This window comes from Hemitrygon akajei, chromosome 9 (assembly GCF_048418815.1).
Source record: "Hemitrygon akajei chromosome 9, sHemAka1.3, whole genome shotgun sequence".
NCBI lineage: Eukaryota > Metazoa > Chordata > Chondrichthyes > Myliobatiformes > Dasyatidae > Hemitrygon > Hemitrygon akajei.
Window position 1 is genome coordinate 70,608,481 of NC_133132.1, and position 16,676 is coordinate 70,625,156.

Below are 16,676 nucleotides of genomic sequence, written 5' to 3' on the forward strand. Positions count from 1 at the left end.
AGTACGACACTATTCCAGTTAGCGTTCAGTTAGTGTTAGTACGACACTATTCCAGTTAGTGTTAGTACGACACTATTCCAGTTAGTGCTAGTACAACACTATTCCAGTTAGTGTTAGTATGACACTATTCCAGATAGTGTTAGTACGACACTATTCCAGTTAGTGTTAGTACGACACTATTCCAGTTAGTGGTCAGTACGATACTATTCCAGTTAGTGTTAGTTCAACACTATTCCAGTTAGTGGTCAGTTAGTGTTAGTACGACACTATTCCAGTTAGTGTTAGTATGACACTATTCCAGTTAGTGTCAGTACGACACTATTCCAGTTAGTGCTAGTACGACACTATTCCAGTTAGTGTTAGTACGACACTATTCCAGTTAGTGTTAGTATGACACTATTCCAGTTGGTGGTCAGCTAGTGTTAGTACGACACTATTCCAGTTAGTGGTCAGTTAGTGTTAGTACGGCACTATTCCAGTTAGATAGATAGATAGATACTTTATTCATCCCCATGGGGAAATTCCAACTTTTTTCCAATGTCCCATACACTTGTTGTAGCAAAACTAATTACATACAATACTTAACTCAGTAAAAAATATGATATGCATCTAAATCACTATTCAAAAAGCATTAATAATAGCTTTTAAAAAGTTCTTAAGTCCTGGCGGTTGAATTGTAAAGCCTAATGGCATTGGGGAGTATTGACCTCTTCATCCTGTCTGAGGAGCATTGCATCGATAGTAACCTGTCGCTGAAACTGCTTCTCTGTCTCTGGATGGTGCTATGTAGAGGATGTTCAGAGTTTTCCATAATTGACCGTAGCCTACTCAGCGCCCTTCGCTCAGCTACCGATGTTAAACTCTCCAGTACTTTGCCCACGACAGAGCCCGCCTTCCTTACCAGCTTATTAAGACGTGAGGCGTCCCTCTTCTTAATGCTTCCTCCCCAACACGCCACCACAAAGAAGAGGGCGCTCTCCACAACTGACCTATAGAACATCTTCAGCATCTCACTACAGACATTGAATGACGCCAACCTTCTAAGGAAGTACAGTCGACTCTGTGCCTTCCTGCACAAGGCATCTGTGTTGGCAGTCCAGTCTAGCTTCTCGTCTAACTGTACTCCCAGATACTTGTAGGTCTTAACCTGCTCCACACATTCTCCATTAATGATCACTGGCTCCATATGAGGCCTAGATCTCCTAAAGTCCACCACCATCTCCTTGGTCTTGGTGATATTGAGACACAGGTAGTTTGAGTTGCACCATATCACAAAGTCCTGTATCAGTTTCCTATACTCCTCCTATTCCAGTTAGTGCTAGTACGACACTATTCCAGTTAGTGTTAGTACGACACTATTCCAGTTAGTGGTCGGTTAGTGTTAGTACGACACTATTCCAGTTAGTGTTAGTACAACACTATTCCAGTTAGTGGTCAGTTAGTGTTAGTACGGCACTATTCCAGTTAGTGTTAGTACGACACTATTCCAGTTAGTGGTCGGTTATTGTTAGTACGACACTATTCCAGTTAGTGTTAGTACGACACTATTCCGGTTAGTGTTAGTACGACACTATTCCAGTTAGTGGTCGGTTAGTGTTAGTACGACACTATTCCAGTTAGTGTTCAGTTAGTGTTAGTACGACACTATTCCAGTTAGTGTTAGTACGACACTATTCAGTTGGTGGTCAGTTAGTGTTAGTACGACACTATTCCTGTTAGTGGTCGGTTAGTGTTAGTATGACACTATTCCAGTTAGTGTTAGTACGACACTATTCCAGTTAGTGGTCGGTTAGTGTTAGTACGACACTATTCCAGTTAGTGTTCAGTTAGTGTTAGTACGACACTATTCCAGTTAGTGGTCAGTTAGTGTTAGTACGACACTATTCCAGTTAGTGGTCAGTTAGTGTTAGTACGGCACTATTCCAGTTAGTGTTAGTACGACACTATTCCAGTTAGTGGTCGGTTATTGTTAGTATGACACTATTCCAGTTAGTGTTCAGTTAGTGTTAGTACGACACTATTCCGGTTAGTGTTAGTACGACACTATTCCGGTTAGTGTTAGTACGACACTATTCCAGTTAGTGGTCGGTTAGTGTTAGTACGACACTATTCCAGTTAGTGTTCAGTTAGTGTTAGTACGACACTATTCCAGTTAGTGTTAGTACGACACTATTCAGTTGGTGGTCAGTTAGTGTTAGTATGACACTATTCCAGTTAGTGGTCGGTTAGTGTTAGTATGACACTATTCCAGTTAGTGTTAGTACGACACTATTCCAGTTAGTGGTCAGTTAGTGTTAGTACGACACTATTCCAGTTAGTGTTCAGTTAGTGTTAGTACGACACTATTCCAGTTAGTGGTCAGTTAGTGTTAGTACGACACTATTCCAGTTAGTGGTCAGTTAGTGTTAGTACGGCACTATTCCAGTTAGTGTTCAGTTAGTGTTAGTACGACACTATTCCAGTTAGTGGTCGGTTAGTGTTAGTACGACACTATTCCAGTTAGTATTAGTACGACACTATTCCAGTTAGTGGTCGGTTAGTGTTAGTACGACACTATTCCAGTTAGTGTTCAGTTAGTGTTAGTACGACACTATTCCAGTTAGTGTTAGTACGACACTATTCCAGTTAGTGGTCGGTTAGTGTTAGTACGACACTATTCCAGTTAGTGTTAGTACGACACTATTCCAGTTAGTGTTAGTACGACACTATTCCAGTTAGTGGTCGGTTAGTGTTAGTACGACACTATTCCAGTTAGTGTTCAGTTAGTGTTAGTACGACACTATTCCAGTTAGGGTTCAGTTAGTGTTAGTACGACACTATTCCAGTTAGTGGTCAGTTAGTGTTAGTACGGCACTATTCCAGTTAGTGTTCAGTTAGTGTTAGTACGACACTATTCCAGTTAGTGGTCGGTTAGTGTTAGTACGACACTATTCCAGTTAGTGTTCAGTTAGTGTTAGTACGACACTATTCCAGTTAGTGTTAGTACGACACTATTCCAGTTAGTGGTCGGTTAGTGTTAGTACGACACTATTCCAGTTAGTGTCAGTTAGTGTTAGTACGACACTATTCCAGTTAGTGTTAGTACGACACTATTCCAGTTGGTGGTCAGTTAGTGTTAGTACGACACTATTCCAGTTAGTGGTCGGTTAGTGTTAGTAAGACACTATTCCAGTTACTGTTCAGTTAGTGTCAGTACGACACTATTCCAGTTAGTGTTCAGTTAGTGTCAGTACGACACTATTCCAGTTAGTGTCAGTACGACACTATTCCAGTTAGTGTCAGTACGACACTATTCCAGTTAGTGTTAGTACGACACTATTCCAGTTAGCGTTCAGTTAGTGTTAGTACGACAGTATTCCAGTTAGTGTTCAGTTTGCGTGAGTACGACAGTATTGCAGTTAGTGTTCAGTTAGTGTTAGTACGAAACTATTCCAGTTAGTGTTCAGTTAGTGTTAGTACGACACTATTCCAGTTAGTGTTAGTACGACACTATTCCAGTTAGTGTTCAGTTAGTGTTAGTACGACACTATTCCAGTTAGTGTTAGTACGACACTATTCCAGTTAGCGTTCAGTTAGTGTTAGTACCACAGTATTCCAGTTAGTGTTCAGTTAGTGTTAGTACGACAGTATTCCAGTTAGTGTTCAGTTAGTGTTAGTACGAAACTATTCCAGTTAGTGTTAGTACGACACTATTCCAGTTAGTGTTCAGTTAGTGTTAGTACGACACTATTCCAGTTAGTGTTAATACGACACTATTCCACTTAGTGTTCAGTTAGTGTTAGTACGACAGTATTCCAGTTAGTGTTCAGTTAGTGTTAGTACAAAACTATTCCAGTTAGTGTTCAGTTAGTGTTAGTACGACACTATTCCAGTTAGTGTTAGTACGACACTATTCCAGTTAGTGTTAGTACGAAACTATTCCAGTTAGTGTTCAGTTAGTGTTAGTACGACACTATTCCAGTTAGTGTTAGTACGACACTATTCCAGTTAGTGTTAGTTCAACACTATTCCAGTTAGTGTTAATACGACACTATTCCAGTTAGTGTTAGTACGACACTATTCCAGTTAGTGTTAGTTCAACACTATTCCAGTTAGTGGTCAGTGTTAGTACGACACTATTCCAGTTAGTGTTAGTACGACACTATTCCAGTTAGTGTTAGTTCAACACTATTCCAGTTAGTGTTCAGTTAGTGTTAGTACGACACTATTCCAGTTAGTGGTCAGTTAGTGTTAGTACGACACGATTCCAGTTAGTGTTAGTTCAACACTATTCCAGTTAGTGTTAGTACGACACTATTCCAGTTAGTGGTCAGTTAGTGTTAGTACGACACTATTCCAGTTAGTGTTAGTTCAACACTATTCCAGTTAGTGGTCAGTTAGTGTTAGTACGACACTATTCCAGTTAGTGTTAGTACGACACTAATCCAGTTAGTGTTAGTACGACACTATTCCAGTTAGTGTTAGTACGACACTATTCCAGTTAGTGTTCAGTTAGTGTTAGTACGACACTATTCCAGTTAGTGTTAGTTCAACACTATTCCAGTTAGTGGTCAGTTAGTGTTAGTACGACACGATTCCAGTTAGTGTTAGTTCAACACTATTCCAGTTAGTGTTAGTACGACACTATTCCAGTTAGTGGTCAGTTAGTGTTAGTACGACACTATTCCAGTTAGTGTTAGTTCAACACTATTCCAGTTAGTGGTCAGTTAGTGTTAGTACGACACTATTCCAGTTAGTGTTAGTACGACACTATTCCAGTTAGTGGTCAGTTAGTGTTAGTATGACACTATTCCAGCTCAGGGTGTTTCCAAGTTTGGAGCTCAGTTCTGGCGACATTCTGTACATTTTCCCCAGGGAATGTGTGTGTTTTCCCTGGGTGATCTAGTTTCCTCCCACAGTCCAGAGACATACGGGATAGATTTGGTCATTGTAAATTGCCCTGTGGTTAGATGAGGGTTATCGGATTTGTGTGGTTGTTGGGCCGGCATTGCTCGAAGGGCCGGACAGGACCTACTTCCCGCCGTATCATTTAGTAAACGTGCTATAAAACTGTGTATTATTTCCTGATAGTTACTGATGGAGGAATTCATTCAGTATACACTCCCGCGTTCTTTTGATTGACTGTAAATGCACAAAATCAGCACAGACAGCTAGTGCAGATAATGGACTGCCTTCAAAATAAGAAGCAAAATTATCAATTATCACTGCTTTTTGAATCAGCGTCCATTGGCCCAAACGGATAACATAACTTGTGACACTATTTAAAAACTTCTTGCTCTGAGCAGTGTAGTATCTAACGGCCACACAAGTGCAAGTGATGCTAATTAGAAAGTATTCAGCAACCGTCTCCTGTCTCAATTAAGCAGCATTGTGTCCCAAATAAATGGAGGGAATCCAACTATTTTCTCAATTAGTTTTTGTTCTTTAGGAGCTGTCCCAAGTAAGTGGCTCTCCCAGTTAATAGATGGCCCAATTAACTGGAATTTACTGTCTATATTTGTTGTTATGAATGAAGTTGGTTTGAAACAGGAAATGGTCGGGGTGGGTGGTGAGCAGTACAGTGGACAGAGACCCTAAATTGCTGCACTGCCTACCCCAACTCCCAACCACAGCTTGTGCAGAATCTTACTAACCCAGTCTCCCCCACAGCCCCACGGTGAACACTACACTGAGGAATCTCGGAGCCCTGTACCGGCGTCAGGGTAAGCTAGAGGCTGCTGAGACCCTGGAGGAATGTGCCACCCGTTCACGCAGACAGGTACTGCCTCTCAGTGTGCCCCTGTTTATACAACGACAGACCCATCCCCACCAGTTGTACAGTCACAGACCCATTCCTACTAGTACTGTACTCCAGTGACAGACCTGATCCCACTGGTACTGTACCCAGGTTATACAGTGAAAGACATGTCCCCACTGGAACCGTATTTCACTATTACACAGTGACAGCTTTCCCATTGGAACACTGTCTCAGTCTCCACCAGATTGTGTAAACGGACGAAAACCCCAGTGTAATACAGTGAGATTGGTCCTCACAAGGACTTCACAGTGGCAGAGCCACTGGTACTGTACCCCCTGTTTTTCAGATCTGTCCCCATGAGTACTGCACCCTGGTGTTATACAGCGACAGACCCATTCCTGGATGTTTTCCTTTAGGTGTGTGCCTGCAGGTTGTCACTGCGTTAACCCTTGTGTAATCATGAACGTTGCTGCTTTGGAGGGTGTGCTGTGGGGAGTCTGCCTGCTCACTGTGTCTGCTGTAATTTCTGTGATGCTGACCCTCTCTCTTTTTCTCTCTTCGTGCTCCCCCCACCTCACTGCAGCCCACCACCGTAAGTCTCCAGCTTTACATTGTTCAGTGCAGACTTCAGCTGCAGCCTTTGTGGAGCCGACCGCAGGCACTGACTCTCTCTCTCTCTCCGTCTCAGGGTTTGGACCCCATTCACCAGAGCCGCGTGGTGGAGATCCTGAAGGATGGGGAGACAGTGGAACGCCGGCGCAGCCTGGCAGGAAATCCGGTGAAGTACGAGGGAGGCACGGAGGGCAGCGAGGAGGTCAGCGTTGGAGTGGAGTGGACCGGGGTGAGTGTCAGCCCCAGGGATCAGGAATGAGGGCACAGACTGATCCCATTCCCACTCAGAGCAAAGCTGCAGGGTCACGGGGCGACGAGACGGGAGGGGAGTGGAGGGTCATCAGGAGCTCAGGGGTAGGGGCGGCTGGGTGTGAGAGCTAATTCTGTCCGCTTCTCTCTGTCTGTCTCTGCCCCTACCCCACACTGTCCAGTCTGTCTCCCCCACTCCACCCTGTCTGCTAGTGCTGAAGGTGATCTGGGAGTAGGAAACCCTGCTGGGCAACAGGTAGAGAGAGAAATCGCTAAGCTTCCTCCTGTCCCGTTAACCGTGGCTTTCATTGGATTATCATTTGGGTGTTAGATTCTGTCTGTAGCTATACCTGCACTGTTGCCTGTCTGACAACACCCAGGGGTGCAAGAGATTGACTCCCTTCCCCTTCAGCACACTTTTGCACCTCCCTATTCCTGTTTCCCCCCTTCATCTGTCCCTCCCTATCTCTGCCCACATTTCCTCTCCTCTGTTAGCCCCCCCCCCCCTCCCCTGTCCATTGCCCTGTCGGCCTCATTCCCAAGTCAGGCCTCTGCATTCCTCCACAACCCCAGTCACTCCCCCTCTCCCTCCTCTCCATCTCTGGTCACCCCACTTCTCCTTTCCCAGTTACTCTCCATCTCCCCCTCTCCTCTCTTCTCTCTCCAGTCATTTCCTCTTCCCTTTCCCTGGTCACTCCCTTTCTCCCCCCAGTCAATCCTCATCTCTCGCCTCCCCTTCCCCGTCACTCCTGTTCTGCCACTTTTTTTACCCAGTCACTACCCCACTCCTCTCTGTCTCTCCGGCCGCTCCCTCTCTCCTCTTCCCCTTCCCCAGTCGCTCCCCCCTCACTCACCACCGGTCACTTCCCCCCTCACCACCGGTCACTCCCCCCCCCCACCAGTCACTCCACCCCCCCCCCCCCACCGGTCACTCCCCCCCACCGGTCACTCCCCCCCCCCACCGGTCACTCCCCCCCCCCCCACCACCGGTCACTCCCCCCCACCCCACCACCGGTCACTCCACCCCACCCTCACCACCGGTCACTCCCCCCCCCCACCGGTCACTCCCCCCCCCCCCCACCACCGGTCACTCCCCCCCCCCCCCACCACCGGTCACTCCCCCCCCACCAGTCACTCCACCCCCCCCCACCACCGGTCACTCCCCCCCCCTCACCACCGGTCACTCCCCCCCCCCCCACCTCCAGTCACTCCCCCCCTCACCACCGGTCACTCCCCCCTCAATCTCCTGTGTGATTTATTCACTGTCTGTGTTTTTTCCTCTTTTGCTCTTTTTGTTTGTCTGCCAGACTCAGTGAGCAGCCCCTGCCCCAGGATGTATGTGATGCCCCAGCCTCTCTGCCAGCGACCCCCTTCTTCTCCGCCACCCCCGCCTGTCCGCTGCTTCTTTCACGCCACACGGACTCTGCTTCTCTCTCTGAGTGGCCGGCAGTCTCCACAGGATCCCATGCTTTGAATTCTCTGGGCCGAGGAGCTCCATCATGGTTGGCGTCAGCAGGAAGTGATGTGGACTCCCCCTGTCAGGAGGAGGGTCTCGGGGTCTGCTTGGGACAGAAGCTGGTGACCGGGCCTCTGCCGGCCACACCTCGGGGATAAGGCGAGGGTGGGGGGTTCATTGAGTGTTCTGTGAGCTGCCTCCCTTTACTAGTGTGTGTTGTCAGTGTGAACGTGTGTGTCCTGTGTGTGTCTTGGATCACCAGTGGGTCGGGGAACCGATCCATAGGGTATTTATGTAGCTGGGGCAACATGGTGACCACTGTCCTGACCAGTAGATCACCAGACCCACTTCTGCTCCAGTCCAATCCGTGCCCAGGGGGTGTGTGATAGGAAAGTGTAAAGGGAGCTTCACTCTGTGCCTGACCCTGGGAGTGTGTGATGGGACAGTGTTGAGGGAGCTTCACCCTGTGCCTGACCCTGGGAGTGTGTGATGGGACAGTGTTGAGGGAGTTTCACCCTGTGTCTGACCCTGGGAGTGTGTGATGGGACAGTGTTGAGGGAGCTTCACCCTGTGCCTGACCCTGGGAGTGTGTGATGGGACAGTGTTGAGGGAGTTTCACCCTGTGTCTGACCCTGGGAGTGTGTGATGGGACAGTGTTGAGGGAGTTTCACCCTGTGTCTGACCCTGGGAGTGTGTGATGGGACAGTGTAGAGGGAGTTTCACCCTGTGCCTGACCCTGGGAGTGTGTGATGGGACAGTGTTGAGGGAGTTTCACCCTGTGTCTGACCCTGGGAGTGTGTGATGGGACAGTGCAGAGGGAGCTTCACCCTGTGTCTGACCCCGGGAGTGTGTGATAGGACAGTGCAGAGGGAGCTTCACTCTGTGTCTGACCCCGGGAGTGGGTGATGGGACGGTGTTGAGGGAGTTTCACCCTGTGTCTGACCCTGGGAGTGTGTGATGGGACAGTGTAGAGGGAGTTTCACCCTGTGTCTGACCCTGGGAGTGTGTGATGGGACGGTGTGGAGGGAGCTTCACTCTGTGCCTGACCCTGGGAGTGTGTGATGGGACAGTGTTGAGGGAGTTTCACCCTGTGTCTGACCCCGGGAGTGTGTGATGGGACGGTGTGGAGGGAGCTTCACCCTGTGCCTGACCCTGGGAGTGTGTGATGGGACAGTGTTGAGGGAGTTTCACCCTGTGCCTGACCCTGGGAGTGTGTGATGGGACAGTGTTGAGGGAGTTTCAGTCTTACTACATTATTCAGTACGATCAGAGCTGCCCTGATCTCTCTCCGTAGATTCTGCATGACCTGTTGAGTGTTTCTGGGTTCTGGATTTCCCCATCAGGGGTTACGTCCTGTTAGCACCACCCTGCCCACCCCAACCTGGATCTTCTCTCATTCCTCAGGGCCATGTGGGCCTTAGAGTCGTTTGGTATGCATTACTGTGTCAGCGTCCACACTGACATCCTGGGCGCCCCTCCTACAGAGATGCTGGGGGAGCATTTGGAAAGCGTGTTGAAGGCGATCTCCTCTGCCAAGACACTTCCAACTGGGCCCCAAAGAACTAGAATCGGGAGAACCTGACCCCAGGGGAGCTGGAGCCTCTTGCCCAGGTAACCAGCTCCCCATCCACGGTCAGCAAAGTGGAAGAAGCCCCATGGAAGGGAGCAACCTCAGTGTGTCCAGCCCAGAGATGTGGAGAGTGCAGCCCGTAAGCTATGGAGCTTGTACTTGCCGTCTGGATCCTGAGGTGGTTGTTTCCATTGACCCATCCTACCGGGCAGGACTGCACTCACTCTTCCACCTTCCAGCCTGGTTGTTTCAGTCTCCTCTCCTGGCAGAGGAAGTGTCTGCATCCCACGACCCAAGTCCCAGTAAGAGACGGGCAGATGTGCACCAACGGGCACTGGCTGCCATGGGAAGGTACCTGCCCTGCCAGAGGAGATGTGCCACTGACCCACCCAGTGCAGTACGGATGGCAGGGTGCTCCTCTGTGGACGCATATTTTCCATTGTCCCAGAACTGTTCGGGACACCCAGTCCTTTCTCGTGCCAGGAACCAGCAGCTTCTTCCTTCCACAGTGCAGGACCAAAGTGACCAAGCAGTGCCATAGCCTGGAACCCCGCCGGTTTACGACCAGCGCTCAGCCCCGGCAGGGAAGCATGTGCATCCCTGTTCAGCAGGTGCTGACTTTCATCTCTAACCTCTGCTGACCAGGCTTCCTCGGGGTGGGGGGCAGGGAGGTGGAACTTGTTGGGGGGTAAATGGACCTGGAGGAGGATAGGAAAGTTTTAGAGGGATATGAGCCAACTATGGGCAAATGATGGGAACGGAGCAGTTGGGCTTAAGGAGGTATTTCTGTGTTGCCTGACTCTATGACTTCCATATCTGTCCCTCCTGCAGACAGTGGTACAGTTGCTGCTTTTGTACTGGGCCTGAGGACAAATGAGTCTCGAGTATGTCAGGACCTCCCACAGACCCACAAGAGTTGCTCTACACAAGTTGAAAGTTTGTGGCTGGAAATGTTGAATTTCTCTCCACATTTCCCCTCCCCATCCTCTGTTAACCTCAGATACTGGCAATGGCGCTCTCCTCCTCTCTGACGTAGTGCGGGGAGAGGGCGGAGTGACCTCTCCACTGCCCGGTGAGCTCCCTCTGTGAGGAGGGACATTACCTGCCCCAGCTGTATGAGGAACTGGGAGGAGCTGAGGATATTTGAGAGTCAATGCCCTCGGCTACTGCCTGCACAACACACAGGGTGTCTAGACAGGGGCTGACTGCTATGTGTGGGACAGGACATTCCCCCCATCCTGCATCAACACATGGAACTTATCCAGAACCTAAACACACAAAGTGGGTATTACGGGGGCTTCCTAAACCCAGCCAGGGTGACAGAAACAGGGAGTGGACACAGTGGGAGGATCTAGGACAGGGTAGCAGCACTCAACAGCCCAGCTTCCCTCTGATGCAGTGAGTAGGAAGGTTGACAGGACAGTGTACTGGTAGTGTTCAATGGGCCCGTTTGCTAGACCACCCCCTTATTCATCCCCTGCCATGTCCAGCTCAGTGAAGCCACGGGTGGTGATACCTGGAGAGTGAGCCAGGGAGGCTGAAGCACAGAAAGATCCCAGTGGTGTGTGTGGTCAAGCTGGTACGTGGAGGTCCAGTCAGTCCCCTCCCAAGTGTGTCTGACTTTGCGGCAGCAGTGGTGGTCAGAGGAATACTGTTCAAATGGGTGCTTCTGTGTCCATTTCTATGCATTGTCACTGACACACTCTCTCCCTCTTCTCTGTTACTCTCACTCCCTGAACCCCTCTTCCTGCCTCCCTCTGTGTGTATCTCTCGCCACCTCATCCCTCCGCTTTTCTCTGTCTACCTCATTTCCTGTTTCCTTCTCTCTGCTCGCTTTCCCCTCTCCTTCCTCTCTTTGTGTCACTCTGTCGCTCCTCTCCTACCTCTGTGCCTGTCTCTCTCTTTCTCAGTTTCATTCTGTCTGTCACTATCTCCCACTTTCTGTCTCCTTCTCTTTCTGCCTCTCTCCCACCACCCCTCATCCCTCCCCCTCCCAACTCTCTCCCACGCTCTGCAGGGAAGGTTTGTCCTTCTGTGTGATCTTCTTTGGATCGCTCTGTGTTTGTGTTTAATTTCATTGGCTGTAATTATCTGGATCTGAAATAAAAGTGACCTACTGTCTGTGTTCTGCCTGCTCTCCTCTTTATTGCTGTCGTCCCAGCTTCCTGAATCTTGTGCCGCATGCCCCAGGCCATGAAGAGCAAGTCACCGGTATCGGAGGGGTGGGGGTGCTGTATGTTACACAAGAACCAGCTATCTTCATGCTCCCCGAGCCACGGGCTGTGCGCAGAGGAGGGCCGACCCATTCTCACCTGACATACTGCAGATCCATCATCGTAGTGCAATAAAAGATAGTACCGGATCAGCTCACAATGTCTCTATAATGCTGCCAGGACAGGAAGGCTTGGGTATTTTCCTCTGGATTGTAGCGTGAAGTAATAGTCAAAGCCTTTTTCCCAGGGTAGGGGAATCTTGAACCTAGAAGGCATAGGTTAAAATTTCATTAAGCAGGAAAGAGTGCAAAGAAAGTTTATGGGAATGAGGGCCTGTTGTAGGGAGTTTGCGCAGGCTGGGTCTTTATTCCTTGGAACGTAGGAGACTGAGAGGTAACCTGATTGAGGTGTACAAAATCTTGATGGGCATAGATAGGGTGAATGTACAGTACACAGTCTTCTAGTGAAAGGGAATCAAAAACTAAAAGCCTCAGGTTTAAGGTGAGAGGGGAAGGATGGGATACGGGCCAAACACAGGCAAATGTTCAGCACAGACAAGTTGGGCCAAGCACATTTCTGTGCTGTGCATTTCTCTGACCCTGATATGATGGTGACTGGTCCTCCTCTGCTCCAATTCCCTGATCTATTAAAATAGGTTTTCTGTCCTTTTCAAATACCTCCAGTGGTCCAACCATCTTCGGTGATAAAGCTTAGACACTCATGAACTTGATGAGCTGTAGTTCCAATACTCTACCGTCAATTTTAATAAACACCCTTCGGCGTGGCCCCTCAGGATCTTGTATGTTTCTGTAAGAACGTTCTGTGCTCTAAACTCCAAAAGAATAAAGTTAGGACATGTCTTTAATGTTGATTTGGGGATAGATTTGGTGGTCTGAAGGGCCTATTTCTGTGTTGTATCTCTTTATGACCTTGACTCCATAACAACCCTCACATCCCAAGAATTACCCACCTCCAATGCCATATATCCTGATTAAAGAAGGTGACCAACAATGCGAGCAATGTGACCTCAGTAACATTCTGTTCATCTGATCAGTTATTGGTTTAATATTGTACATTTACTGAAATACAGTGGAAAGCTGTTTAGAAAGATTATCCCACACATAATTGAAAACAACAGAATACAAAAGTGTTAGCTATGGAGAAGTGGAGAAGGTGTAGTACTAATAAACAATAAGGTGCAGGAGCCTTGTTGACCCAGACTGAGACTGCTTGACAATACCTTTCCTATTTCTAAACTCCAATCCTCTCAGCAGAAAGGCAAACATGGCCATTTCCTTCCGAATCACTTGTGCACCTGCTGCCTCCTAACTTTTTATGATCCATTGAAACTCAAGAGCAGGAGACAGCCCCTTTGCCCCAGCTGGTCCCATTGTTCATGCAGCGGTATTTCCACCCATTCACTCAGTCAATCTATATACCATCGTAGAGTCACAACATGCTCTCTCTCCTATTTTCACCTTATCAGCAAACTTGCACACCCCGCCCTCCTCCAGGTCTTTGCTGTAAACACTAAAACACAGAGGACCAGGAGCCAGTCCACTGAGCGAAATAGCACGGAAACAGGCACCGGCACGGCTTGTTCATGCCCGACTTGCTGCCCATCCAAGCTATTTTCCCACATTTGACCCATATTCTTTCCTACCTGTGTATCTGACCAACTGTCTTTTAAATGTTGCTGTTATACCTGCCTGAACCACTGTGTCTGGGAGCTTGGATCGTATATGCACTAATCCCTGGGGTAACCAGGTCATTGGTAACCCCTCTCCCGCCTGAGAAGGAAGTTACAGTCAGTTTACAATCTATACCAACACCATAGGTTCACCAGCCAGAATCTGAATACATCTCCTCTATCCACACTGACTGATACTCCCTCAAAGAACTCTGGCAAGTTGTTCAGCTGTTCATGGCAGCACATTGAGTAGATTTGATTACATGCAGCTTGTCTAAATGACCAGCACCCCGACAACACTGCACTGAGAAGCGTGAGACAGCAAAGCAGTCTGACCATCTACAGCACAATGATAGAGACATTCCAGACAAGGCAACCTTCTGTCAGATGGTTGATATAAGGCAGTGTCAAAGTTTTGACCAGGCTGTGTTTGACTGGGCCATGTATGCCCCCCACCCCTCTCTCTCTATCTCTCTGCTCTCCACAGGACGGCAGTGGGTCCTTACGCAGAAGTGGCTCCTTTGGGAAGATCCGGGATGTTCTAAGGCGAAGCAGTGAGATGCTGGTGAAGAAGTTGCAAGGGAATGCTCCACCCGAGCCCAAGAACCCCAGGTAAGGGTGGGGCTCCTTCAGGAGAACAAGGGAGGGGCTAGAACTGGTAAAGGGGCTTCTTTTCCTCACACAAACCCAGGGTTGTGGGGGATTCCCCTCCTTCAACGACAAGGTGGAGTGGTTCAAAATCTGCTTCCCACTCTCCCTCTCGGTCTCTCACCCCTCCCTGGGCATGCTGGACTGGAGGTTTTGTGGGTATGATGCTGTTGTTACTGGGGTGGAGAGGGGTAACTCACTGACAGTGACCTCTCCCTCTGTTCCCCAGCATGAAGCGGGCATCTTCCTTGAATTATCTGAACCGGACGAATGATGAACTCTTTCAGGTAGGGCCAGGGTGAGGGCTATGGAGGGAGGGGAGGGGAGGGGAGGGGAGGGGCTGATGGCTGAGGGGTAGTTAATGGATCAAACCGCATTACAGGGAAAAACCTAGCATGGTGGATAGAGAGTGTGGGCTATGGTAGGTGAGGAAGGGTGAATAGGGCAGGGAGGGAGGGGGAAGAGCAGCAGGGGCAGGAGAGGGGTATATAGAGTGGGGAAAGGGTGGATGGGTGGAGAAGGGCATCAGTAGATGGCAGAAAGTGTTATGGAAGGGTGGGTGGTTAGGGAAGGATGGCAGAGGGAGGGGTAGATGGAGCAGAGGAGGGCAGTAGGGGCGGGTGAAGGTGGCAAGGGGCGGGGGAGTGTGGACGGAACAGGGAGGGATGGTTCAAAGGGAGGTGGGTCAGGAAGTGACACCAACTCCTATAGATCACCAGGATGAACGACACAGCCTGATTCCTATTCTGCCACTCGCCCTCCTGCAAGTGAACCAAGACCCCTGGATGCTGCCACTAATGGAGTCTTTCTGGTCTCCCACAGGCCTCGCGGAGTAACCTGGCCGAGTCGAGGGGTCTGAGTGCCAGTAACGTTGACTTGTCACATCACCACTCCCTGGGGCAAAACTAGAGGGGCGGCCCCCCCCCCCCGGGCTCAGAGTCAGTCCTCAGACCCACACCCTGACCCCTCACCTGTAACCCTGTGTTGGGCCCAGACGTTTCCATTTCCTCCCACATCTGACAGACATGTGGGTCAGTGAGTTAACCTCCCAGTGTGTGGGTGGGGAGAGCCGGCATTGAGTCAGTGGGCTGAAGGGCCTCAGTTTTGGCCATAAGAAGACATGCAGTCGGCTGTGGAGAGGCCAAGGGCTGGGAAGTGCCAGTGTGACTGACAGACGGCAGGTCAGAGGGGCTCTGTCAGCTGGCACGATCTAATAGGGTAAAGGGCAGAGGGAGAGTGGAGTACTCTCTCACCCCAGAGCCTGCTGTCACAGCCTCCAACCTGTAGTTCCTCACTCTGGCCCAAGATGACAGTGCCCGCTCACAGACCCACCAACAACAATCTCCCACACCCCCAGCCCAGACGTGGGCAGTTCCCCCAACTTTAACAGCAATGGTGCCCTGGGCCACGTCTCCTTTTCCCTTCCTCCTCTCTCCCTACAAGATGCCTACCTCTCCATACTGCTCCGGCTACCCTACAGCCTGGGTGTGCTCTGTGGGAGGGAGGGAGGGGCTCACTCTGCTGTGACAGGTCACTCCCTGCCTCCCTTTGTCCCCTTGGCTCACGGTCCGGGTCCGGCGCTCCAGCCTGCTGTTCTCGTCTGACATTCGGACACATTTGACACTACAGGGAAATACTTTCCCGAAGCAGACCCTCCTCTGACACCTTGCGGAAAGTGACTTCTAAAGCAGGCCAGCAGTTAGTGTTTACACTGGCCCAGCTTGTGTACAATCACACGCAGTCTGCCCCTGGCTGGTACACAGACTTGTCTCTCAATCACTGAATGTAGAGGAATGCAATTGTCTCTGGCACACTGCCCAGCTGCTGAACCAGTGGATAACCAGAATAGATGTGCTGTTTTCTGTAGTCGTAGAGCAAGTGAACGGACTTGATTTAAACGGTTCCAAGGTGATCCTTGTGCCCTGATTTACACACTTGAAGCAGATTTGACCAACTGGGTTCACATCCCAGTGTCGTGAACAGAGACTTCTGGAAATACACAACAGGTCAGGGAGCATCTGTGGAGAGGAAGTTAACGTTTCTGGCCAATCAACTCGTCCACTGGGGTCACTGACATGAACTGCGCACTCTGCTACTCTCTCCGCAGATGCTGTCTGACTGCCTGCCTCTCTGTTTTCCTGATCCAACATCTACAGATCTTTGCTGTCGGTTGCAGTGGTCCTCCAATGCAACCCTCAATCTGTTTCCTTCAATAAAGTTTGATTTGAAAGAACTGTGTGATATAACCAGGCTCTCGGGTAACCTGCCAGAGAGAGCAGAGGAAACCTGGGAGTGTTTTGGCTGCGTGCTGTTTACGTAAGTGACCTCGAGGAAGGAACAGTGTGGAAGTACATGTTGTAATAGGAGTACAGTGATTCTAAAATGGGATGGAGACAGATTGAGTGAGGGTGTAGAAGACCGCCCAATGAGTTTAATGTGGGAAGTGTTAAGCACCTCGGTAAGGGGGATCAAACGGCTAAGTGAAATAAAGAGTGGAAAAC

At 49.5% G+C, this 16,676-nt stretch overlaps 1 protein-coding gene across 1 annotated transcript in view; it reads left to right on the forward strand.

Moving 5' to 3' along the window:
- Nucleotides 1-16,408, forward strand: part of klc1b (kinesin light chain 1b) — a 49,070-nt gene extending 32,662 nt beyond the window's left edge. Inside the window, 5 exon segments of the mRNA XM_073056275.1 lie at nucleotides 5,650-5,758; nucleotides 6,426-6,578; nucleotides 14,015-14,139; nucleotides 14,405-14,462; nucleotides 14,998-16,408. Of these exon segments, the coding sequence (XP_072912376.1) occupies nucleotides 5,650-5,758; nucleotides 6,426-6,578; nucleotides 14,015-14,139; nucleotides 14,405-14,462; nucleotides 14,998-15,084 (532 nt within the window). The 3' untranslated portion in view covers nucleotides 15,085-16,408.
- The last annotated feature ends 268 nt before the right edge of the window (nucleotides 16,409-16,676 follow it).